We start from the raw sequence: 25519 nt of genomic DNA, 5'->3' as shown, positions 1-25519 counted from the left end.
ATGGAGACCTTCCATTACTGCATCCAGCGACACCTTTTCATTTACTTGGCCTTCTATCTGAGAAAGATAACATACAGAGAAAAGCTGGTACTGAAACTTCTAATTGAAGATATGGTTCTGGGACATCAGTTGGCAGATAAGCACTCTCATGGTCTGCATTTACATTAAACTTTTAAACCATCTCAAGATACCAAAGTCTGTGCAGTATAAAAGGAAACCATGACAAAATGTTATTCCTGTATGATAGTACACCATTTTCTACGCTCAAGGAGTTTAAGAAAATCTCAATTCTGTAATGGCAAACCACTAGAATCAAGGCTGCTCTAAGCTTATGGGAGCTGTAATAAGCCTGAGCATTTATTAGATATGATTGGTAATATCTGGTATATTTGGTTGACATGCCTACCATGTTAAAAGTTTGATTCCATTGCCTTTGTCTAAAAGGGGGAGGAATCCCACCTCTAATTTAGAAAGCAAAATGTAGTTTTCCACTCTGTCCATCGTTGTTGCAACAAACACACAGATGCTGATATGTCTATATTCATTGAGCCCCACACAATTCAGCCGAACAGACATTCTTCTGGAGCTATCTACAAAAAAAAAAAATCATAAACATGATTTGTTGTCTATGAAATTTGTAAAATAATTGTTTGGAACAACCAAAAACCATTGCCAATAAAACAATAAATCAATTAAACACCTCATGTAACTAATGTAGAAAATATATCAACTTTTTTAAATGTTTAAAACATAAAACACCTTACAGTTAGCAGTATGTACATACTTACATATAATCTAAAAATATTATTCAACAATACTTGCAGAGATCTCTGAAGGATGACTCAAATGCAGCAGCAAAAGTAACTTATGAAAAGAAAGCAAAAAAGTAGGACCTTACCATTCCCAATGGACTTTTTCAACTGCCCCAAACCGTATGTCCGATACGGTATGTTCTTTCTCCATCAAATGACCACCATTGCATGGGTGGGAAACTTGTGACCCTACAGACATAGAATCATGGAATCATAAGAGTTGGAAGGGGCTACTTAGGCCATCAAGTCCAACCCTCTGCTCATTTTGGCCAACAACTCCCATCAGCCCTAGCCATCACAGCCAATGATCATGACTAGCACTGGATGTGCCCGATCTCATCTGTTCTTGGAAGCTAAGCAAGGTCAGCCCTGGTTAGTACTTGGTTGAAAGACCGCCTGGGAATCAGGCTTCTTGCATTGAGCAGGGGGGTGGACTTGATGGTCTTGTAGGCCCCTTCCAACCCAATGATTCTATGATGAGCACTGTAGGGCAAAACATCTGGAGGGCTACAAGTTGCCCACCCCTACACTATTGGAATACCCAGCTTTTTAATATTGCAAAGATGCTCACCTATGTGTTCTTTAAGAGGCCTAAATGTTTTTCTAACATAAAATTACTTACACAGACATTTAGTGATATACACATTATTGGTATTACATGTTGTGAATAGTCTCCAGGGGTACTGATTATCACTAAAAGAGTCCTAAAGATCAGTCGTTTTATACCTGTGGACTGAATGCAGGGATGGTGCCCCTAAGGTACTATCGCCCTTGGTAAAATAAGTGGACTCGTGAATTTATTATCCCTAAATTCACTCCTGACCAATATATCTTATATTTCTAGTTCTTTAAAGGAAATTACTCCAATAGTGGTTGATTTTATGGGGAAAGATCACATTGTATTGGACAGTTTGGGGCAGCTGAACAAATCAGGAGAATGGTAAGGTGTGTTATCTTGAAACTCTTCTCCTGAGAGTCAGTGGTTGGCCCAAAGTCCCCCAGTGAGCTTCATGGCCAAGTGGGACTAGAACCTGCATCTCCCAACTCCCAGTCCAACATCCTAGCCACTACATCACACTTGTTCTTTATGTTATATGTTTCATTGGTTTATTGTTTTATTGGCTATGTTTTTGATTGTTCCAAACTTCTTTTTAAAAAAATGTCATCATGTTTTGTCTTTTATAAATAGCCTCTGAATGCAGCCTTTGGGGCTGAAACACACTGGGCTCTCAATGAATCTAGAACTATCAGCATCTTGGGATCTGGTCTCTTTTCATCCCAGTTGCTGCCATTCACCCTTCAGCACCATTTAAAGTGTTGCTTGGGATCACCATGCTGGTTAGCCAGACTACTATGAAGAGATGAAAAATATTGTTTTTCCTGGACTCAGCAGAAGGTTAAAATTTAAGAGTACTGAATTTTAATTAGGCTCCATTAGCAAGGAAGTTGAAAAACTCATCTTAAAAATAAGTTCTCCTCTTGCTGTCACTGTGACTTGCAAGGCATTAATTGGCCCATGTCTAAGAGATGGATGGCCACCCTTTCCCCAACCTCAAAGTCTTCCCTATTAAAAGTGTGGGAGATCTTCAATTAAGCAAGACCTTTCTCCAACTGGTAGATTATAGTTTTCCCTTTGCATGGTTCTCCAACTGTGATGTGTTTATGGGCAATTGAAGAGTGAGAGACTTTTCTTCCTTATCTCCTTGGACCCAACTTTGGAAGTAGACTTGATCTTACAGATTTATTATCTGTAAAACAAGCATGCACCATAACCCTACAATCCCATGACAGCCCTGAACTGCCCTACTTACCTCTGGCCCCACCACAGACCCAAAACCTGACTGCGGGGTGTGTGTGTGTGTGTGTATGTGTGTGTGTGTGTGATCCCACTGGGTGCTGAGAAGCTTGAAAGAACCATGCTGGTTTTTCATCCACAAGGGGTGTGCTATTTAAAAATGGAAGATGAAATCTCAAGATGGTGTATCAGCATGGGTTATCTTTTTATTATGCTACCGGTGCATATCCTGTACCTATCCCCATATACACTGCTATAATAGATTAACTTTGGAGATAGGAACCTAGGAGGTTGCCTTATACAGTAGTCACCACTGGTCCATCTAGCTCAGTATTGTCTACAACACAGACTACACCACCCACAGGGTCATTTTCCCTCCCACAAACTCAACCTCTTAAAATACTGATAAGCTACAAGATTAGCTGAGTGTATGATAAGGTATGTTCACACTGCAAGAGATAACAGTCCTTTATCTCCTACATATGCTGCAAAAATACTTATCTGGAAAAGAATCTGAGGGTAGGCATTTTTACTCAAATAAATTGTAGACTTTAGATGAAATGTTTTAACATATTAAATAAAGTATCAAGTTTAAAAGCTGGCAGACCCAATCTATAAGCAGGACCGCTTGCATGCTATGATTCAGTGCCTTGTATAGCTCCTTCACATACCTCCATATCTAGTAAAAGTCACAGACCTATGCAAACAACGTCATGCAACTGCTGAATTGCATAATGTATACAGATTGCAGAATTCAGCTTTCCTTTTCACAGAATTCAGCTTTCCTTTTCACAGAATTCAGATGCACAGCTTCAGTTCTTCTTAGCATACAGTGCACACACAACCCAACCTATAAGATCCCACTGGAAGGGTGCTGTTGCACCCCTGTCCTACTTGTGAGCTTCACACAGGCAGCTGGTTGGCTAGTGCATGAACAGAATGCTGCAGATGGGCCTTTGGCCTGATCCAGCATAGCTCTTCTTATGTTCTGATGAAATGAAAGCTTCCTTTACAAGAGGCTTTGGCAATACCAGGGCAGTGACACCTCCTGAATCATAACTCCCGAGTCTAGCAGAAAACCAACAACATCTGGCCTATAGTGCTTGACCTCACAGGTGAGATTCCTAACCCAGCCTCCAAAGTTTTGCTCTTATCTTATCTTATCATTCATATATATATATATATATATATATATATATATATGAATGAATGAAAAATAATGGAATGAGATGTGCAGGCTTTAAAATGTATGTTTTAAAATTAGATTCATTTTAAAGCAGGCTGCATTTAGGGAATTCCCACTGAATTTTTATGCCAAAATTTGATTTAAAAAATTTAAAGCCTACATTTTGTCATCAATGTTTATCAACCCTGTTTACAAGCAGCAGTGTTAGTTGAATATGACTACACTTTTAGCTTGCAACATTTTGGTAACATCAAAAGCAAATTAAGTCGTAATGGCAGGCTTTCCTTTGCCAATGGTAGGGCTAACCCAAACATGCAAAACTAGGGCAATGTCATATAGCAGGTGGCGGAGCCATGCATGAGAATGCTGTGCACATTTTTTAAAAGTCTACCCGTGGAAAGCCATTATCTTCAAGTGGTTAAGGCTGGCCTTCTCAACATGTACACCTTTTTCATGCACAAGAAATCTAAACAACGTATATGCAGTAATCATCACCACTAACCCACAAGATGCAGCGATAAACTACTCAGTGGGTGTGGGGGGGAAGGGAGGAGTCAACGTCAGAAACACCAAAGTAAAATTTTCCACTCTCATGACCTAACTACACACATCAAGATTTCTCTTCCCCCTCAAGAGCCAAGTCCAGTTTTTCCACATTCCAATTTCAGAAGAGCAATGCACAATGCATCCAACTGCAGAAAGGCATCTGCTGCATTTGTGGAAAGTGTGTGAATGACATGGAATTGATGCATAGGTGAACTGCAGCATTTTGGCCCATCTTATTTTCCTGATGTGATCTTATGGGCAAAAGGTATCCATCTCCAAGTTCTTTAATTATTAGTAAAATACAAACCAGGTGGATTTCCCAATTTTTGGTCACTGGTATTGTCATTGGTTCTACCTACATTAAGATATTTTTTACTATCAGGTGGGGGGGGAGTCCCTTCATCACACAAGAACAAAGATTATCTTTACCAATCTTCCCCAATCTGATAAACTCCAGATGTTTTAGACTTCAACCCCTATCAGTATGACCTGTTGGGAGTTGTACTCCAAAACATCTGTAAGGCACCTGTTTGGGGAAGGCCGATCTATAGTGTAAAAAAACTATTTATTAGTCCAAAGAACCACAGACCAGTGGTAGAACACATGTGTTCCATGCAGAAGGTCTCAAGTTTAGTTCCTGGCATCTCCAGTTAAAAGGATCAGAGGGAGCAAGGCTGAGAAAGGAAATACTTCTGCCTCAGAACTTGGGAGGAATTATTGCTAGTCGGAGTAGACAACACTGGACTAGATGGTCTGATTCAGTGTAAGGCAGCTTTAGATGTTCACAGGAGTGGACTTAATAGGACTTCAGGACTCCACAGTGGTATCCAGGCTAGGCAAATCTTGTTATTTGGGTCCAAGATTGCTATCTCCACCACATTAAACACAGAGTAAGAATATCACTGATTATACCCAGGGCTGTGATTCCAAAAACTGACCAGATTTTTTTGTCTTACCCAATAATAGGTAGGACAGCAGTTTTAATGGCACAGCAGTAACTGCAGACACAGAGCTAATCTCAATGAGAAAGAAAAGTAAAGCTTCGTACAACAATGTATTTGAGATATTACCTAGCCCATTGTTTTTGTAGCTACTGGTTGCCAGATTAATGGAGGTCCAAAATTTCCTGCTTTACCTTGACAAAGTTCTGTTCAGATTTCAAGTGGGAAGCTATTTTGGTGTTTACTCCACCAATATATATAGCTTGAAAACAATTAGAAGTTAACCCTGTCTTTCATTGCAGAATGAGAGGAGGTCTGTATGCAACAACATTCCTCCTCTTAAGAACTGCTCTTTGGCTCTCATTGGTTTATATTGAAAAGGCAAGCAGGGCCATAACAGGAACACACTGAATTAATGGCTACTAAGCCTCAATTCTCTGGCTGATGGGCTGAAGAACCGTGCACTGTTCAACGATGTGTGTTCTCTGGAAAATTTTGAACTGGAAAATTTTCCAATAAAAATTAGGCTAATTTGCATATGATCATTTGCATCAAAAAATTTTCAGTCTGCATCGGAAAACTACTAAACAGTGATTTAATTTAGCATGTTTACTAAATACACGGGAGCTGGGGGTGGCAACGGCCGACAAGAAGCTCTGGCGTGGGCTGGTCCATGAAATCACGAAGAGTCGAAAGCAACTGACTGAATAAACAACAACTAAATACACGTAAAATAAAAACAAAGCTAAAAAAGTACCCTATGTTAATTTTTTGTCCCAATACACCACAGGGATTTGACCTGAAATATTTGAGGGGGAAAATTAAAGCACAATTACCATGATTTAAATGTTATATATTTTTACTGGAATACTTGTAAAAAAAATTAACGGCAATAGCATGTACTTCCCGTATATTGTTTAAATGTAAAAAAAAGAAACAAAGGTACTGAAAACTGTTAATACACTAACTCAGCATTCTGGTGCCCTCCAGATCTTTTGGATTACAACTCCCAGCATCCTTCAGTCAGAACGCTGGGAATTGCAGTCCAACACATCTGGAGGGCACCAGGTTGAGGAGGGCTGCACTAATTATAGCAACCCAAAGAATTGTGCATGATATACTGACAACCACTCATCCCTTTCAACAGAGTTCAACTCTCTTCCACTATGGTTGTTGGGGCACCTTCAGTTTCGTTGTCACTACTTATTAGCTCCACATATGTATTTCAGTGACATATATGTACTCTCTCACATGCTTGCTAGGGATAATCACCTGAAAAACATTATAACTTTGAAATTGCAAAGTTTGCCTAATAACGTTTTTGCAGTTGGCATCCATTCATTGTTACTAATGAACTTACGAAACAGAAAATTCGTTTCGTGAGTTCCACAAAATCTTCCACCGGAAAAAAATAAAGCACTGAAAACATTTCTGGAAAATTTTCTGCCCCACATCATTGACACTGTTGTGGGTGCACACACTCCAAGAACACACATTGAAGACAGCTGAAACTCAGGCTTCTCTTCCCAGTCCCAACCTATCGACCCCCCAACCGAAGCCTGGGAAAGGACATAATGTGAGGGGGCTAAAGCCACTACTCCCTAGAAAAAGAAGCCATGGCAGCTTGGTGCATTTTTGCCATGGGCTCCAGGAGTTTTATCTGGTACCTTGGTCAAAGAATTGAGGTTTTGAAGCCCAGCACAAAATCAAGAACAAGATGCCACCAGCGACCTGGCAAGAAGATTTTGTGGATCCCTGGCTAGAATATATGCATTATCTTACTGGATGACAGTTATGTGTCTATCTATCTTTGTTTTTTAAAGGAAGTGGCTTTATTTTTTAGGACGAGAAGTCAGAATCAGAACTGTATACATACTTTTAATCAGTCACCCCAAACTGAATGCATTCCAGCTCTCATAAGCAGAGCCTGTACTCAAAAAAATAAAAATAAGGGTATAATCCAGCCAAAGTTCACCACAATTTCAATGGGAGCATTAAGCACATGCTTAAGTCTCTACCACTGAGATCAGCAGGACAACAAATCTGCTTCTTTCTCGGGCTGGATTATGTCCAAATTAGCAGTGTTACAAAAAAAAAAAAATCCACCTGCCACTTTTGTGGGTTAGTGTGGGAGGGGTGGCTCAGTTGCTGTTAACATGGCAATGGCATCTGTTCTGCCACCTATGTTACTAACCCAAACACTCTGGCATCAAGCTCCTCCTGTGCACCTGTTAACATCATGCAACGGGCGGGGAGGGGGGGGGGAATTTGCCAGAAATCCTAGAAGCCATGACTACCAATCTAGCTAGAAGAATGACTTCCACCAGAAGCCACATCACATGTCAGCATGAGATACAGCCACTCTCCATATCCCCATTATCCCCTCTGCAAACAGCAACTTCTACCCTTCAACTGCCCCCCATACACCACATAGCACCTTGCAACTTTGTAGCCGCAAGATGCCTTTTTTCAATCCTGTGAAGACTGTGTGGGCTTCCCAACCCCCCAAACATGCCCTATTTATATGCTTGGTAGACTCAGTATTTGAACGTTTGAAGAATTTGGATGCTTTCTTAGAGAGAGGGGAGGTCAAAAAAGGTATAGCTAAGTGATTGGAAATGTGCATATATGTGATGAGAAATGTGATGAGATGCAGGACACAGCAGCTCTGCTCACTCTGGACCCTGAACCCTATGCCAGATCCTGAACATTTGCAATCAGTTCTGTATTGTAAGGACAGCTAACCGAACGGGGTTGTTTTATTTTTAAAAAATGTTTTTAAGGGGCAAGATGCCAAGGAAGCCACTTAACTTCACCGAATCCAATGCAATCAACTTAGAAGCTTCTTAAGGCAGGCAGACATGGCCCATTCTAAGTGAGGCCTGGTGTTGAATTGACAGTGCCACCATCTCAATCACAAAGGGATGACACTGATGGGCCATACTGGGGGAGATGGAAAGGAGATGCCGCCTGGAACCACAGAAGAGAGATGGGGCAACTTGCATCTGCCACCAGATGAGCCACAGGAAAGAGAGCTCAAAACAAAAGCAGCCACGTTCCTTAGCTGACCCAGAAGTCCAAACTCCAAAGTGAGAAAACTTCCCAACATCTGGCAACAGCACTGAAAAACAAGACATTCCGTGCAAGACATAGTCTTCTAACCAGCCCAGCCAGTTCTCCTGCCTCACACCACTTTAACTCGGATAGGAAAGAAAGTAGAAAGGCCTATCTCTCGGCAATGTACTATCTTGCACAAAAGCCACAGCATGTGTCCCAGGACCACAAACACAAATAAATTTATTTATTTATTTATTTATTTCTATACCACCCAATAGCCGAAGCTCTCTTCAACAAACACAAGTTGCTGCTGCTTCAAGAGACCATGCTGGAATTAAAGAACCCAAGCCCTTTACCTTGCAAAGAACAGCACTGATGTTGCCACCACTGCTATTCAAAGAGAGAAGACTATTGAGCAATCCAAGGGCCCAATTTTAGATACACTTTTCACTTCCCCAAAAACATGATACAGTTTCTGTTCGCCTCTTAAAATGTCAAACAGTGCAAAATGTCTAAAACTAAGTATCAATATTCTGCCCCTCTGCCAGAAAAAGGTACCATGGATGCTAGAAAACATGGAGGTTAGAGGGCAGAAATAGGATTCTAAAGCACTAATATTGTTTTTCTACTTGCCCATGCTGAATCCTTGGACTTTTCCAACCCTGCCAGGGGATGAACTTGACCACTGTCAACTACAAAAAAACAGACGTCCAGTGTTTCCAGTAGAACATTTTTAGTATTTTTAAACCAGCTTAATCAGATGTCTGCAGAAACCAAGAATGCTTAAGAAGCACACACTGCACCAGACTTCACATGGAAGGTAACACAAGGCCTGCAATATCTTATTCGCCCATGTAACTACCCACTGTTAGATTGTCCCCTTGCTTCCCTCCCACCACCAAAATGAATATTCAACATAAATGAGAATGTGTTAAAGAACATTGCTTTTGTCTTCAAATTCAAAATTTTCAATATAAAAATACAAATTTTTACAAAGAAAGCACAAACCCACCCTCAGGTGGCTTTACAAAATAAAGTACTGAAGAGTGGAATTACAGAAACGAGCTGAAATTTGTGGTAACTGATATTTCAGTCACCAAATCACTTGACAGTGATTTGAGACTTTTACCCAAGCAGCTGTGCTACAGGGGAGTCCACTCTCAAATCCTCAACTCTAAGATCATTCACGCTACTAGTAAGTCAGGGTTCCCTCCCTCCTTGTTTGCTGAACTGAGATCTAAAATGAAGTCTGGCATCCTCAGCAATGGTTGTCCTTTTATGGACCTTTATAAATTCTAAAACATGGGCAGGCAAGTGGCAACATTGCTTCCCCCTCTCCAACCAAGCATCTTATTTTGTTGGGAGGTTTGCAGGTGTTTTGATATAGCTCTGTTTTTAGCCAATTCCAGCCACAGTGCATGCAATATTCTGACTACAGCACTAGAGGGAGTGAAGATTTCAGCTATGAGTTTCAAATGGGGGGGGCAGGGGGAGGATCAAATAGGGTGTGCTGGGCAGCATTTTCCAACATATATGTCCTATTTCTGTTCTAGCCAAAGTGGAGGCTCCTTCACTAGCCTTTGCTACTTTAACATTTTAAATCATCATAATTTTTAGGAAAAGAGCATACAAACAGCAGATGAGATGGTCAACTATTCCTGGGCAGTGCCACTGCAGGCAGGATTGGATACCCCTCCATATGACTCACTGCATATAAAAAACATAGATGCCAGGGAAAAGAGTTCTCACCTAGCCCCCCCCCTTAAAATGATCATTATGCTAATTTTTATGTGCAAGGAATTGTATATGTATTTTTTTCAATTGGAGGGCACAAGGGAATTTAGCTATTGAAATCTTCCCCATCTAGAGTATGAAATGCTACAGTTCAGGAGCAGGTTTTATCACCTCATCTGGTGTTTGTATGAAATTGGTCTTTAAACCCTAGGTAAATATTTACCTAGAAGCCTAACTGGTGCCATCTCTACAAGCATGACTGTTCATGCTTCAGACGAAACGCTATCTATATCTGGTGCCCCTAGCCCCTATATTATGCAAATACACTCATTTTGCATAACCTCAGCAATGCTTCAGACATTTTGCAGCTTTTGAAATGCTTGGCAAGGGGTGATGGATGAGGTAACCAAGCGGCATGGGCTAGGTGTGAGTAAGTGACAATGAAGTAGCGACAGACAGCTATGGAGGGCTTGAAAAGGGCAGCCTTTCACAGGCATTGAGCATTTCCAAACGTATACCCACAATCCTAAGGGCAAGAGACGCTAAAATAATGAGAAACAAGACATTTAGGAATCCAAGATCTCTGTAACATACTGGAATCTGTATGATAGTGTGTGCACACAATTGGTAGAAGAACAGATGGCTCCAACAGGCAACTGAAATACCCAGCTCAAGAGGGATGAAGAGTGAGGCAACAGGTCCCTGTTTTCTACAGGCAAAAGTGGGCTCCACTAGAAACCTGAAAGGAAACGAATGCATGGAGTGCTAGACTGTCTGGTGTGGAAAGGGGGGCTTCAGTGCATTAAGCTCTCACTTTCCTTTGCTTTTACTTGCCATTAATTAGCTCCAGGGCCTCCTCCTTGCTCCGGGTGATCTTATCCTCCCTCCACGATGCAGGTCTCCTAGACTGATTATGTTTCACCAAGAGATGAGCACATCGCACTTTTGTCGGCTCCCCTTGTCCATTCTTGCTGTTCCCAGTGGGGCGCTCCCACTGGCTGGCATTTGTGATGTGGTTGAAATAATAGACACGTCCTGCCAAGATAAGGAGAAGACAAAAATTATAGTTGCAGGGCACAGCAGGTCCTTAAGAGGTCAGCTTCTTCCTAAGAGCAATTCTCTATGACCCACCCTTTCCCAGCATGCTATTTTAGTATCAGCCAATCTTCCTAACTTTAGCGCACTCTCCCTCTCCTCACCATCATATTGTTTTATTTCCTTTCAACCCTCCCACCTCCAACAAAGCCAAGGACAAGCACCTCCCAAGACTGTGCCAAGCAATACAGCCACAATGCTACTGTGCCTAGGTTCTGATGTCACGACGCATGCAAGATGAACATGGATATGACAGAATAATATAGCCCTAATCATTTTCAATCAGTCTTCCTGTGTACATTGCCTTGCAAGGTCATACCCCTCAGGCAGAGGTTACAAGGAAGAATGTGCAGCACTCTATCAAACTGATATAGCACGTCCAATTTCTGGGGGAGAAAATCAATTCTGCGAGCTATCTCTTAGGACAGCATGCACAGAGCTAATGTATGCATGATGTGGAACTCTACACAGGTAAAAAAAACCTCAAACTATTTTTTCGCTTCAGCAGAGTCAGACATGATTATAGTCAATACTACAGGCAATGCTAATTGCCAGCAGCTTTAGACTAACTACCAGCACACCAAAACAACTCTGCCTACCTCTCCACTTCACACACTTAAAAAAATAGCTACTAATTCTCAGGATGGATAGAAGTCAGTGCTTTTTAAAAAGAAACAAGAGGTTTGATTTTCTCCTTCATATTGCAGTTACTATAATCAAAATAAGTTTTTGTTTTGCTTTTAAACAAAACCAAAAACCATGTTTTAATTGTAAGTGTCACTTTTTAAAAATGGCCTGGTTTAAAATTAAAATCTAAGAACAAACATTAAGCCTATGTTTATAATCTACTTAAACTGAATCTATGACCGTTTGTCCAACACAGGTAAAGCCACTTTTTCCTAAGCAAAAGAGCTACAGAAGTAAATAATTGACTTCTGTGATGAAGCGTTACAACTGTGACTCAGTCGCAATTTACACTTACCCAGGATCAAGTCCACTTGAACTCAGTGGGACTTACTTCAAAGGAAACATGTTTAGGATTAGACTGCAAGTCTTTGGAGTGGGTGGATATTTATTATTGTGGGAACTCGGGAACTGGCAAATCATCACAGGGATCATGCAGGTGCCTGTATCTCACTAGGATCATCCGCTGAGCTCACATGGGTGATCACATACTCCTGTTTCCTATTTCATGTGAAAATGTATAACCCATGTTTAAATTTCAGCTCTTAAAGTAGGGAACAGCAAAGTAATAACTCTATACATAAGATACAATAATTTAAAAGTCACCAGTTTAAAAAAAAAAAAAAACCAGGACAGCATTAAAACAAATAATTCCCCAATTTCATTCAGACAAAAAGTATGTCTAAAAAGTTAAGTTATAGGTTTCACACAGCTAGGACGGGTTACCAGCTGAGCTGTTTTTAAAGACAGCCTCATCCACAGCTCTCTAACAACCCATGCTTTGGTTGGGCCATTTTGGACCTGTGGGCACATCTGGGAATTTGAGAAACTGCTCTGGGCGCCACCACAAAATGGCTCCCATGCAAGATGTGGCTAGTCACACATGGGGGACCTGGCTGGTCAAGAGGTGTGTGGCGGAGGGAGGGAAATAGCAAGGCTAGAGGCTGGGAGGGAGGGGGAAATGGAAAGAGTTGCTTCCTGGCGTGCCCAACCTTCTTCGATCCACATAAGACCTTCCCCCTTTGCTCTCTCTCTCCACTCCCAGCCTCTAGCCTCACTATTTCTCCCACACGAAAATGCCTCTTTACCTCACTGGTTCTCCCCACTCCTAGCCTCACTCTCTCTCCCCCCTCTACCCTTTGCCTTGCTTTCCCTTCCCGCCTGCAGAACAGCTTGTCAGTGCAGATTCATGAACAGGGAGGGGAACCTGGCACCCTAACATTTTTTAATTTTTTATTAAAACAATTTTTTTGAAGGGGGCAGAGAGTGAAAAGCTGTCCAGGTGCTGCACTGGGGACCCCCATTCCAGGCCACATTCTCAGTTCACACAGGGCAATAGCAGTTCCCACAGATTGTCTAATATCACATGCAAACTTTGGGTACCCTAAAATTCTCTGCAATGCATAGGGGTTTTGTGGCAGACAACAGACTGTGAATATCGTTCCTTGAATATAGGAAGTATGAAAAACACTGGACTAGAGGTATTCCTACCTCTCTCAATGAGAACAAACCTGTTAAACCAAAGTGAGTGCTTAAGAAAACTTAGCTATAATATTATCCAAGGCCTGTTCATCATAATCAGTCATTAAAAGTAATCTTCTAGCCTCTTGCTTATCCTAGCAAGTCTGCAAGATGCCAGATTTTGCAAGTGGTAGAGGCTGCAAAATCAGCTCAAAATCCAAAAGTGCTGCAGAGCCTGGAAACAATTCTGTTAGACAGCAAAGTTATGGCAATGCACATAGGTGCATTCAGTACACACACTGCTTCGTTCTCTGCCGTCACAAGAACAAATGAACACACACACACACACACAATGCTTACACGTCGCTGTCCCTAACACAGCTACTTCTGGCTCCAGAGTAAGGTCTGCAAACCCTTTAACTTAACCCAAATTGCTACTTGCTAGGCAATTGCTACAGACATAGAACATAGCTCAGTTTATGCAAGGCATCAGAGCTACTCAAACTTGGCATTTAGAAGCAACCATAATGTTGCTTTGTAGCACTCATGTTGTGCTTGAAAGGTATTGGCATGTTGTGCAAATGAAAAGGTATTAACAGTCAGAGATGGCCAAGGAAGCAGCAGCTCCACTCCATACTCTTGACATCAAGAGCCCTTCTCACATGCAGAGCAGCATTAATCCACAAACCATGGAACAGGAGACATGCCCACTGCACAACCCTGGAGAAGGTTCCCGAGAAAGCAGAGTGTGCATCCGCAGCTTGCTAGGGTCATGTGACTACAGCCCATCTTTCAGAATACACCACTTGGAAAATACTATTTTAGGCCTGCATTGGCAATGAAGGATGCTGGGTTTTCTGGCACAGAGCAGAGGGAGATTGTATTTCCCTTCACCCAAAGAGATCAGTCACAAAGAAATCCATATGAAGGGAGGATGAGAAGCCTGGATATTGCAAGGACTGATACTGCCTTTTAAACACACTACAGTCATCTTCAGACCTAGTAAGTAAAAAGGCTGAACAGCCTGAATGAGGCTGGGGAAGTCCAAAGCACCTGGGTCCCTTAGACTTTCAAGTCAATGCTGAGGAATCTGAACTGCTTTTCTATTTCTCAACTGCAGATTTGCATCTCAAAGCTGATTTCTGAAATATTAAAATCTTCTGAGTCTGCCTTCTCTTCCACCTCAATGTGGAAAGCTCCAGTATGGGCTCCCATCCTCTTATATAGACAGCTGCCCGATATCAGCATCCCCATGAAATCTGCTTGAATAGGCTGCTTTTTCACCTATGCTTCATTTCTACTCCAGAGGCCTAGCGGACAACTCACCTGCTGCCCTCTTGTGACTGATGCCAATCACTTAAGTCCATCCCAGCCTTCCTGTAATATTTACTCTCTTTCCTTCAGTACTTCCTGTTCCTGAAGCAGCAAAAATGTGGTGCTTTTAAAACTTTTTTGCCACAGGCACCAGCAAGTTTCCTAACCCAGCTCTGATCTATATTAAACGAGGCCCATAAACAGCAGCTTGCCAGCTGCTTGCCGCAAGTAGGAATCACCTTCAGGCAAGGAGGCACTGAAGTACAATGGAAGAGAGTTGGGAATGTGTATGGTTTTTTGTTATAAGGTGCCAGTGTGCCAAGAACAAGTAACTTAAGTTTCTGTGGGCAGATGGCTATTAAAAATGTGTGAGCTACTAATTTATGAGGTTGTTTACAGGGATGTATTAAAGCTTCCTTAGGGAAAGACAAAAAAGTAGTCCCAACTGATATCAGAACAGCAGCTTCCTCTGAAATGCAAAGTCGCTGCTTATGGTAGTCATGCAGCCTGCTGCTTGCTTGTGGGCAAACAGCAATTGACACCTGGCAGGCAGATAAGTGTAAGCCAGCATAGCGGTTCACTTGCCCTCCTCTCATTCTGGAGCAGGTCTAGTCACCCAAGGCCAGTTCACTAGTGTTCACAGGCGGGATGTGAACTGAACTCAGGTCTGCATTCTGCATAGCAGCTTTGGACCATACTATCTGTCAAGAAGAGCACTCAATTCAAAGTATGGGATAATTTGTTAATGCTGAATGTGTTCTTAGCAAAACCCAACTAAAAGAGAACAAAGGATAACAGCTTTGCAACCTTTTTTGGTAACCTTAACTCTTTTCAATCCCTCAGGAAAAGACTGCACGTTTCTGTAGCTCATACTTTACGACTCATTCTCCCCACTGTGTCCAAACAGACTTAAGAAAAGCCAGCAGCTGAATTAAAGACATTACACAGGAGTCTCAAGACTGACATCAAAGGGTCTATTCCCTAAGTTCTTCCTAGCTGGACTCCTTTATAAGCAAGTGAAATAATGGCCAAGAACCATCAGAAGGATTAAAAAAAACACAAAACCAGAAATCTGGAATACTGGAACTAGGTCTGAGTGCCAATTGGAGTGGAAATGTCAAAACTGGAAAAGTCAAAACTGGAAAAGTCAAGTTAACGTGCAAGGCCCACGTATCATCCTAGAGACCTCTATGGGTGCCCTAACTTTGCCCACCACTTAGGAAGAAACCCCCTCACTACCACAAACAGCCACATGAAATTTGAGCATGGCAAAGAAGGGAACAGCAGCAGAGCATCACAGTGAAGGCCACCCAACATCTACCATCTCAATCGTGCCATGACCTGGTCACATCCTGCAACGTGGCAATGGATTGCTGTCAAAAGCCAGTGGAGCTACACCGCAACACAGCCCCACTAACACAGGGCAGAAAAGCCTGCCCACTTCGCATGATGTGGTGACATGACTTTACCATCAGCCAGTGGCTTATGCCACTTGCCAGAAATGAGATGTACAGCCTTCGTTCTCCAGACGTTGATTCCCACTACACCAAACACTAAAGAATTGTAGAAGAGTGCTCCAATCATGTAAAGAAATAAAGGAAAGGAAGACATCCTTGAACATGACTGCAGTCTCCAAACATCTTGCATCAGAACCTTCCATGAACTTATTTACTCTTATTTTATAACCTCAGACTATTCCATACTAGGCAGGTGAGGCACTGCAGACAAGAGAGCTGGATCCAGAGTTAAAACTCTTTTGCAAATACTATTGGGGTTGTCAATTTGGAGTAACTGCTGAATAAACCCAATGTTGAGAACAGTTAACATGCCTAATTTTAAGCCAGAGTGCTGAGCACAGGGTTCCTTGTGCTGCCTGGGGCAATAACCATTCTTTCGACAAGGCCCCTCCATAAGTGTAGGAGGCAAGGGAAACAAGGAGACAGAAGAGGTGGTGATCAAACACAAAGACTTACTACACATACAAGGCAGGTAGATAACATATCCTCTTCAATAATGTAAAACGTTTCTATACAGAGCTATACAGATTATATGAATCTAGTTCATGGCAACGCAATTCCTCTATGCAAAGGAAACCCTCCCAATACTACATCCAAATTCCTCTCACAAAGAAGCACCCCTTCCATATTTTATATTCCATAAGAAAACCTACAGATCTCAAGCCATCCCCGAACTGTCAGATCACTAGACTGACAACACCATCCAGATTCAAATATTCCAAGAGCCCTACCTTTATACATGAAATGGGGAGATCCAGACTCTCCATAGTTCCCAGTTTTTGTGGGGGTAATTGGACCATTTTCATTTAGTGAGGACTTACTATTTTTTATCATTACTGTTGACATATTTGGGGGGGGGGGGGGAAACACCCTGAAAACTAACTTGGATTTAAGCATGTTGAAAACCACCTTCAATCCATAAAGTCAGGTTTGTTTGTTTATTTAGAGTACATTCATAACTACCTTCCTCTTCAATCCTCTAATTAAAATAGCCAGAAACATCACAAATAACATGGCCTACTTGTAGGGCTCAACTCTACACTAGTTCCTCCATTCCACCACCACCTCTTTGATGGTGCTCCTTTCCCTTACCCACGGGAATTGTGATGAGCTATCACATATACATATTTAGGGATGTTTATAAGGAAACCTACCTCTACAACTATGAGGGAGCCCCAGTGACAAAGAATAGAGAAAGAGGTAAGGCAACAAGACTGTTTCAGCAAGGACACGGTCAAGAAAATAAAACCCCTCCTAGTTTTACCACAGTAAAAATAAGAAAAAACTCCTTAACATGTAACTTTAAAAAAACCTTAATTATAAAACCAGTCACAAAACTAGGAAGCTAGCAGGGGTGTTTTTCCACAGAGTGACATATGTATGCTTATCTGCTGTCTGACCAAAGTCATGAAGGCGTGCTTGATGCAGTGAACTAGTGACACTTTGGGAACTGTGTTTCTTTGGGGCTAAGGCAGGAGATCCGGACAAGCAGTGAAGTACACAGACAAGACCTTCAGAGACATGGTAGACAGGACCCACCCCCGCTGACAGCTCCACTGCTGTCACAAAACATAAAGGTCTCCGGAAGAAGGCATTGCACTGCAGAAGCAGGAAACAGTCCGTTAGAAGGAACAGGTTTCTTGGGTGCTAAAATTATATCCTCTGCCCCAGGGGCAGGGAGAGTCCACTTGCAGTGGGAGACAGAATAATTAGGAACACCGAGATTGGTTGTGACTGGCATTTTGAGTACATCACAATTTACCCCACCCAATGCAATGGTTGTAGGTATCATATGCTGTCTCTAAATAGGATGGTAGTTGGCACAAGAGAGGAGGGTGTGGTCACATACATACTGGGACCAACAACATTGAGAAATATAGTTACAAGGATCTGAAAACCTAATTTAGGTTGCAAGATAGTAAGTTAAAATCTAGGACCTCCAAGGCAGCATTTTCAGAAATGCTACCTATTCCACACATAAAGGCAGCAAGACAAGAAGAGCTGCAGGGTCTCAATGTGTCAATGATGGTGACAGGAAGAAAGGTTTAAAAAAGGTTTAAGCATTATCAAGTAGTAGGGAACATTTTGGAACAAGCCAAACCCTATTGACTTGAACTGCAATGGAACCAGACTGTTGGCACAATCAAAACAGTCCCAGCACAGCTTTTAAGCTGACTTCTGTAGGAAAGTTAATAAGAGGCTGATCTGTACTGGATCCGGAATAACTCATTGAGGGCTGATGGTGTAAAGCCATCATGCGCACACACACACATACACCCAACGCCTTAAGTGCAGCCCTGAAGGAGTACCCTGACCATGCTGAATCCCCCACCACCAATTTCCCATCAATTTTGTACAGATCACTTTTAAGAACCTGGAAATAGCTACCAGGAAAGAGAGATCTGCATCACAATTGCTGGGGGGAAAGTGGAGAGAAGGCCACTCCCTCACAGCAAGGAAGGAGGATTGCTGGGTTGTGAACGTGTGTGTGTGTGTGTGTGTGTGTGTGTCTGTGTGTGTGCGCGCGTGCGCGCAGCCTACAAAATTCACCAAATGGAAAGTTGCACAGAAAGCGTGACAGTCACATTTAATTTCAAAAGTGGAAACCTACAAAAATAAAGACATCAGTTAAAAGCCAGCTGCAACAGACCTGTTTAGGGAGGAGTCAACTCTTCAGGATGTATGGAGGGTATTTAAAACATGATTTAATACAAGCTGAGATCAAATGCATGACACAGGTAAGGAAAGTACCAAAAAGTTTGAGAGGATGTTGATGTGGTTAATGAGAAATCTTAGAAGCTATAAAAAGCCCCAAAAAAGGCTTCCTTTAAAAAGTGGAAGTCTAAACCAAATTAGGGGAACACAAAGGAGAACAAACTCTGGCAAAGCAAATGCAAGTTGACTGTAAGGCAAATGAAAAAAGAGCACACGCGGGACCTGCAAAACCTTTGCAGTGTGGAGTGCTCCTGTTCAGGGTTCCCACCAGCCAGCCATGACCTCTTGCGGAATACTGCATTCCACCCCAGTTTCTTTTTTCCAACTGAAAGTCAACATTCTGTGGCTACTCAGCATGCTCAGTCCCCATCAGGTTGATTTTTGGCAGGGTTATCCCTTACGTTTTTCTTTTACGTGTTTCTACCTCACAAACCCCTCACTTCCTCCAAATCCTTGCTCAATTTCCCCACCCCGTTTTCTGTTTCTCCCTCCCTCCTCCTACCTTTTCCTTCCTTCTCCTCCATCAGCCAGCACAATCTTTCTCCCTCTACAGTTTGAATCCAGCTTGCGCTCTGAGAAGAGGGTTTGTGCTTTGAGCAGCCCTGCACTTCTCAATTTCAGCTCTGCTCCTTCTCCCCTCCTCTTTCCTCCACATGACCTCACACATGCACAATCTTGCCATTTCCTGTTTTGGGAGGGTTTTACCATATAAGAGGGGGTTTTTTCTACTTTTGAAAACCTTGGGATTCCCATGAGCATGCTGATACTTCATCTTCCTGGGTGGCACAGTTTTGGCTTCAATCAGCATGCACCCCCAAATGTCACCATTAATAAGAATGATATTGGTAAAAAATAAAGACAACCAAGAGTAATGTCTTCAGTTACATCAGAAGCAAAAAGACGTTGAGGAGATGGCTTGTCAGCGAGCTGACAAAAGAGTGAATGGATTGCTAAACAAGAATAGAGACCACAGGGAAGGTGAACTCATTCCTTGCATTGGTCGTCACTGTGGAACGCGTTGCATAGTCAAGCTGTGCCTTAATAATTTTTTCCCTGAGAGAGCATCTGAAGAACGAAGTCAAATAGAAGTGACAAGAGATGAAGTTCTAGATGTAACTGACAAATTAAAAACTCACAAGTTAAGTGGGTCCAGACAGCATACTATAGTGGTTAGAATACAATACAAGGATTGGGGAGACCCAAGTGCAAATCTCCACTCCGACATGAAGCTCACTGGGTGACCTTGGGTCAATTACTATCTCTTACCTACTTCACAGGGCTGTTGTGAAGATAAAATGATAGGAGAACCATTTAGCCCATCTTGAGCTCCTTGGAAGAAAGGTGACAAATGTAATGTGAAGACCTCCAAAGAGGTCTCTCCAAACTGATGAGTGGGCAAGAAAATGAGATTTAAAGTAATTGTAAAATGATGCATGCTGGAGCAAAATAAACCAACAGCTGCCACCCAATTGCATACAGTGATTAGATCAAAAATAGCTGTGACTATCCAAGAAAGACTCCATCCGGTTGTGGTTGAGAGCTCAACAAGTCAGCTTGCTGTGCAAGAGCAGTAGATAAACAGAGAAAACCATGTTAGGAATTATTAGGAAAGGGATTGAAAATAAAGGGCCAGTATCATGAAGGCTTTATAACCAATCTATTGTGCAGGCACACCTGCAATACAGTATACAGCTCTAGTCTCCTTCGCTCAAAAAGGATATTGTAGAGCTGGAAAAAGGCAACCAAAGTGTGTGCAGCACCTTCTTTATGAGGAAAGGCTACAATGTTTCAGGGTTATTAGTTTAAGGGGAAAAAATACTGGGGTTCTGCAACATAACAGAGGTTTGTAAAACTACAAGTAGTGTGGAAAAAATGGAGAAAGGCATTTTCCATTTTTCATAATACTAGAACTTAAGGTCACCAAATGATATTGATTAGCTGTAGATTCAAAAAAAAAAGCAAAAGCAAATACTTTACCCAATGCCTAACTTACAGGATTCAGTGTCGCAAGACGTGGCAATGGTCACAGTATTATGGTACAACCCTATGCATGTTTAGATGGAAAAACATCCTACAACTCCTACAGGATTGCACTCTTAAAATGGCTTTATAAAGGGACCAGCCTAATTCATGGAAGACAGATTAATCAGCAGCTATCTGCCAAGGTAGCTAAACAGAACCTCCATGCTCAGAGTAAGTATGCTACATGAATGTCAATTGCTGGAGGGGGGGGGGGGAGTCTGTTGCCTTCACGCCCTGCTGTTGAGCTTCCCAGACAATTGGCCAACCCCTTTTAGAAAGAGGGTGTTGGACTCAAGGAACCATGGTTTGATCCAGCAGGTCTTGAGGGCAGCCCACTGACCCCCATCCACCTCACAGATCAACACAAAAGCTCTAGTTCAAAAAATTTAAGTAAGAGATTTAAGGTGCAATCCCATGCATGTTTAGACAGAAAAAAAAGTCCTACAATTTTCAACATGCCCCAGCCATGGCTGAATGGAGCATAATGAAGTTGTAGGCTCTTTTCTGTCAAAACCTGTATAGGATTGCACCCTTAAAAGAAAGTGCAGTTACGTCCATATGCAACATCCTGGAGCTGTACTGTAGGAAATAAGAGGCATGTGTGAAAATGGTTTATGGCAGGGGTAAGCAACTTAGTGACCTCCAGATGTTGCTGGACTCCAACTCTCATGAGCCCCAATCACCATCACTAATGGGTACGGATGATGTGAGTTGTAGTCCAACATCACCTGGAGGGCCACAGGTTTCCCATCCTGGGTCTATGGGAAGAGGGTGGGCTTAGGGGAGGGAGAGCTTGTTGTGGGTGGCTAAATGTGGAGTTCTTCTCTTCATGTGAGATGAATAAGGAGAACACTTATTGGAATTTTGTCTTTATTGTTTAAAAATAAACTGCCAAAAGGATAGGAAGGCATAGTTATAGAAAGAGTAAGGAAAAGGATGGAACAAGCTGAGGGGGAGAAAGTTTTAAAGAACATCGTAAGCCGCCCTGGGCCTTCAGGCTTTGGGGGGCCACGGGGTGGGGGGTGCAGGGAGAGAAGAAAAATGGCATGGAAATAAATAAAATGTGGGAGTGAGAAGAGCAATTAAAAACACCCACTGCAGTATTTTTATGAGGAGCAGCAGCCTCAAAGCAACCCGCCGCCCCCCCTTATTTCATGATCTCGCACAGCGGACCCCCTCCCCCCGACCTCAATGCCTTAGATCCCCTGTGCGAGACCAGAGACCTGCCCGCCGCCCGCAAAGCCCGGGGGTTCTTCATGTCCAAAAGGGCTGCCACTCCCTCGGGCGAAGGGGCCTCGCAGACCCCCAAACCACGTACGGGGCTCCCATTCCTGGCTCCCTCTCGTCTCTCAACGCCAGGCAGGCACACACCACCACGACCCAGCGTCCGGGACCCCCACTCGGCCACCCGCCCCCTTCCCTCCGCGGCGGGTACCGGAGCTGCGGCTCATGCGCTTCTCCCAGCCCGCGGGGAGCTTCTCCTCCTCCGCCATCTTTCCTCCTCTCACAGCAGCAAGCGCAGAGCCAGCCACGCCCACTTCTCCTGGCAACGCCGCCACCGCCTCCGCACGCGCACAATGGCTTCACCGGCGTCTCTCGCGGCAGTAGCGCTCCTCTCGCGATTGGCCGCTCCGGCGAAGAAGCCGCGCGCCTATTGGCCAGCCTCGTAAATTATAGGCAAGAAAGAGGGGGGAAGTCCCGCCCAGGGAAGGGGCGTCCAACCCGCCAGCGAGGTGAGTCTCATTGAACCTATTGGCAGGGAAAAGGCGGGATGGAGGCCGCGGAGGGACGAAAAGGGTGGCCGTGGGGGGACGAGCCTCCGGAGAACCTGTGATTCATTGAAAGCGCGCACATGTCCGGGTGTAATGCGGTGTAGAACAGCCGTCCCCAGCCTGGTGCCCCCGAGACGTGTTGAACTACAACTCCCATCAGCCCAAGCCAGCATGGTCAGGAATGCTGGGAATTGTAGTCCAAAAAAACTGAAGGGCACCAGTTTGGGAAGACCAGGCTACAGTTGAGGGTGCAACTCTATCCGTGTTTAGAGAGAGAAAAAATCGTATTAACTCCCAGCATTTCCCAACCAGCCATGCTGGCTAGGGAATGCTGGGGGTAGTACTTTTTTCTGTCTGAACATGCATAGGATTGTGTTCTAAGGGAACTAACTACATAGGACGAAATCGAATACTGCAGTGCAGGCGTAATGGAATTTACTGCAGTTCAGGCTGCAATCTGGTGCACCATTATGTGGGAGAGAGCGCAGGACAGGAAGGCCTGGCGTGCTATCGTCCATGGGGTCACGAAGAGTCGGACACGACTGAACGAGGCCTTGTTGAACTGGGGTGGGGGCGCTCACTTAAAAGCAAACACACACTGGAGCTTTTTGCCTTTGCTGATCCCAGCTGGGCGGGCACTGCGCAACCATGAAAAAGGAGAGGTTAATATGGCTGATGCCCCCAGCATCTTCCCTTCCCAGTGGCTCATTGCTAAATAGCATACGAAGCTGTATTGTCCCAAATCAGACCATTTCTGGACTGGTATTGTCTACTGGAGCAAAAACCTTCCCCCAGCCCTGTGACTTGTCCCTGAAGGTGGAGCCTTCTGCACATATTCTATAAGCCCTCCCCTCACATGAAAAGGGGCCAACCCCGCTGGGAAATACTTTGACTTGGAAGCTCAGTATCTCCTTCTTACAGCAGGAGTGAGCGACTTGTGGCCCTCCAGATGTTTTGGCCTACAAACCTCAGCATCCCTCACCATTGGCTATACTGGCTAGGACTGATGGGAATTGGGGCCCTCAATTTTTAGTCCTACAAGTTAAGCCCTGACCCACAAGTGTATGTGTGAAACTGGGCTTTGGCTACTGCACAGTGGTGAGAGAAGTATTGCACAACCTTAGTTTCTGGCTTGTTTGGACTTTGAGCCTTTACTCCTGTTAGAGCAGCATGTCTCAAAAGGATGGGTCTAGGCTTTTGTGGGTGCACAAGACCTTCATGGGGGGGGGGGGAATGAAGGAGGGTCAGCACAACTATCAGCAGCTGAGCAGTTGCAATTTCCTTCAGCTGAGTGGCTAGCCAGAAGCGTACCAGCTTCCCCTGCTAGGCAGCAACAGGACAAAGCAGTGCCTTCCTTTACTGCTGTCTTCACCATTGTGTGGTTGCCTGTCCTCTGGCCCCACATTCCAGTGTGACAAAACAGAGGCAGCAACTTTCAGAACCAGCTTTTAGAGGGGCAGCTGTAGGAAGGGAAGGCCTGGATATGCACACAATGCTGTAGGCAGGTCTTTGGATCCCATTCTTTACTGTGGGCCACAGAACATGTAGAGTACATTTGGAAGGGGAGGGGGGAGCCAAGAATGATGCTCTTGTTACAAAAAGGCCTGTCTTGGGCAGAAGTGTAGGAAGTAGATTACAATGCCGATACAACTTTGCATTACCCAAAAAACCCACCCGGACGTGCTGCCCATCAAATTATGCACCTCAGTAAAATGACTGCAAATTTGCATGCTTTGTGGTTGCTTGCTGTTTTGCATGCTCTACTGAACAAACTATCCTGAATGTGATAACTAAACTTAGCAGAATTTGTAAATTGTGGCAAAGACCAGTGTGACAGCAGGAAAGGTGCAATAGGGATGAGTGCGGATCAGCGAGTAGGCCCATATAAAGCAGGACATTTACTGGAAGCTCCAGCAGGGAGCAATGAATTCTGAGCAAGTTCTTACTGAATACCAGACTGCTTCAGGCATTACCTGTACAAATATCATTCCTATGACAATAGGCTATGGAGGCTCCTGGCTCTGAATTACTCTCCTGCTACCACTTCCAAGAGCAGCCTCCTACTTCCCGGTAGAAGCTCATGGAGGCAACAGCCACCCCCAGAAATGACCAGGGGGGAGGGGGGGTGGGGAGAGAAATGGGCTTCTCAGGCCTTCACAGCTCTAGCCATCCCTTGTTTTGTGTTTTGCCTCCAGCATCTGGTGCTCAGACCTATACAAAATGCAGGTGTCATTTACCCATCACAGCTAATTACCATCAATAGCCCTGCTTTCCTATGAATCTTTCAGAACTTATTAAAGCTACCTGGTGGCCATCACCACATGCTATGGAAATGAATTCTGTAAGTTTTGGAAGGATGAAGCTGCCATATGCCGAGCCAGCCCAGTTATCGTCTACTCCGATTAGCAGTGGGTGGCCAGGATCTTTTCCAGCTCAGCTACCTGAAAGCCTTTCAATCCAACCCTGGGATGTTCTGCAGGCAAAGCATGTGCTCTATCACTCAGCTATGTTTAACTCTCCCAAGAGTTAAACTACACACTGTGTAAAGAAGTACTTTCTGTTGACAGCCCTGATCATAACTACAGCACCTGTGAATTGTTATTCTTTAATATAAATTTGTACGCCTTCTAAATGAGGTAGAACAAGCTTGCAGCTAGTCACCCGCCTGCAACGAGTAAGAATTTTCTCCAAACAAATAAAGGAAGCTTTCATAAAGTCAAGGAGACCTGGCTCTCTCACCCCCGCCCCCCTCCATTCAAAACATCGATATGCAACTCCATGACTAACATCTATGTATAACCAGGTGGACTAGCAGCAGCTTTGGCGAGCGTGTAACTTCTGTGGACTTTGTCTTAAAGATACACTGGA

At 43.5% G+C, this 25519-nt stretch overlaps 1 protein-coding gene across 2 annotated transcripts in view; it reads right to left on the bottom strand.

The window, feature by feature from the left end:
• Positions 1-22393, bottom strand: part of PIN1 (peptidylprolyl cis/trans isomerase, NIMA-interacting 1) — a 46101-nt gene extending 23708 nt beyond the window's left edge. The window contains exons 1-2 of one of the 2 annotated variants that reach the window (XM_084836455.1): positions 22315-22393; positions 10906-11106 (exon numbers count right to left, since the gene is read on the bottom strand). In XM_084836455.1, the coding sequence (XP_084692581.1) occupies positions 10906-11106; positions 22315-22372 (259 nt within the window). In that variant the 5' untranslated portion in view covers positions 22373-22393. Of the gene's footprint in view, positions 1-10905; positions 11107-19359; positions 19483-22314 lie in introns of those variants that run through there. The other variant, XM_084836456.1, reaches the window with a different exon arrangement.
• Between the last annotated feature and the right edge of the window lie 3126 nt (positions 22394-25519).

Source organism: Heloderma suspectum, chromosome 2 (genome assembly GCF_057233095.1).
Source record: "Heloderma suspectum isolate Gila_16-S chromosome 2, 16-S_ref, whole genome shotgun sequence".
Classification (NCBI taxonomy): Eukaryota; Metazoa; Chordata; class Lepidosauria; order Squamata; family Helodermatidae; genus Heloderma; species Heloderma suspectum.
Note: the sequence above shows the minus strand (reverse complement) of the source record. Positions and strands in the feature narration are given on the sequence as shown.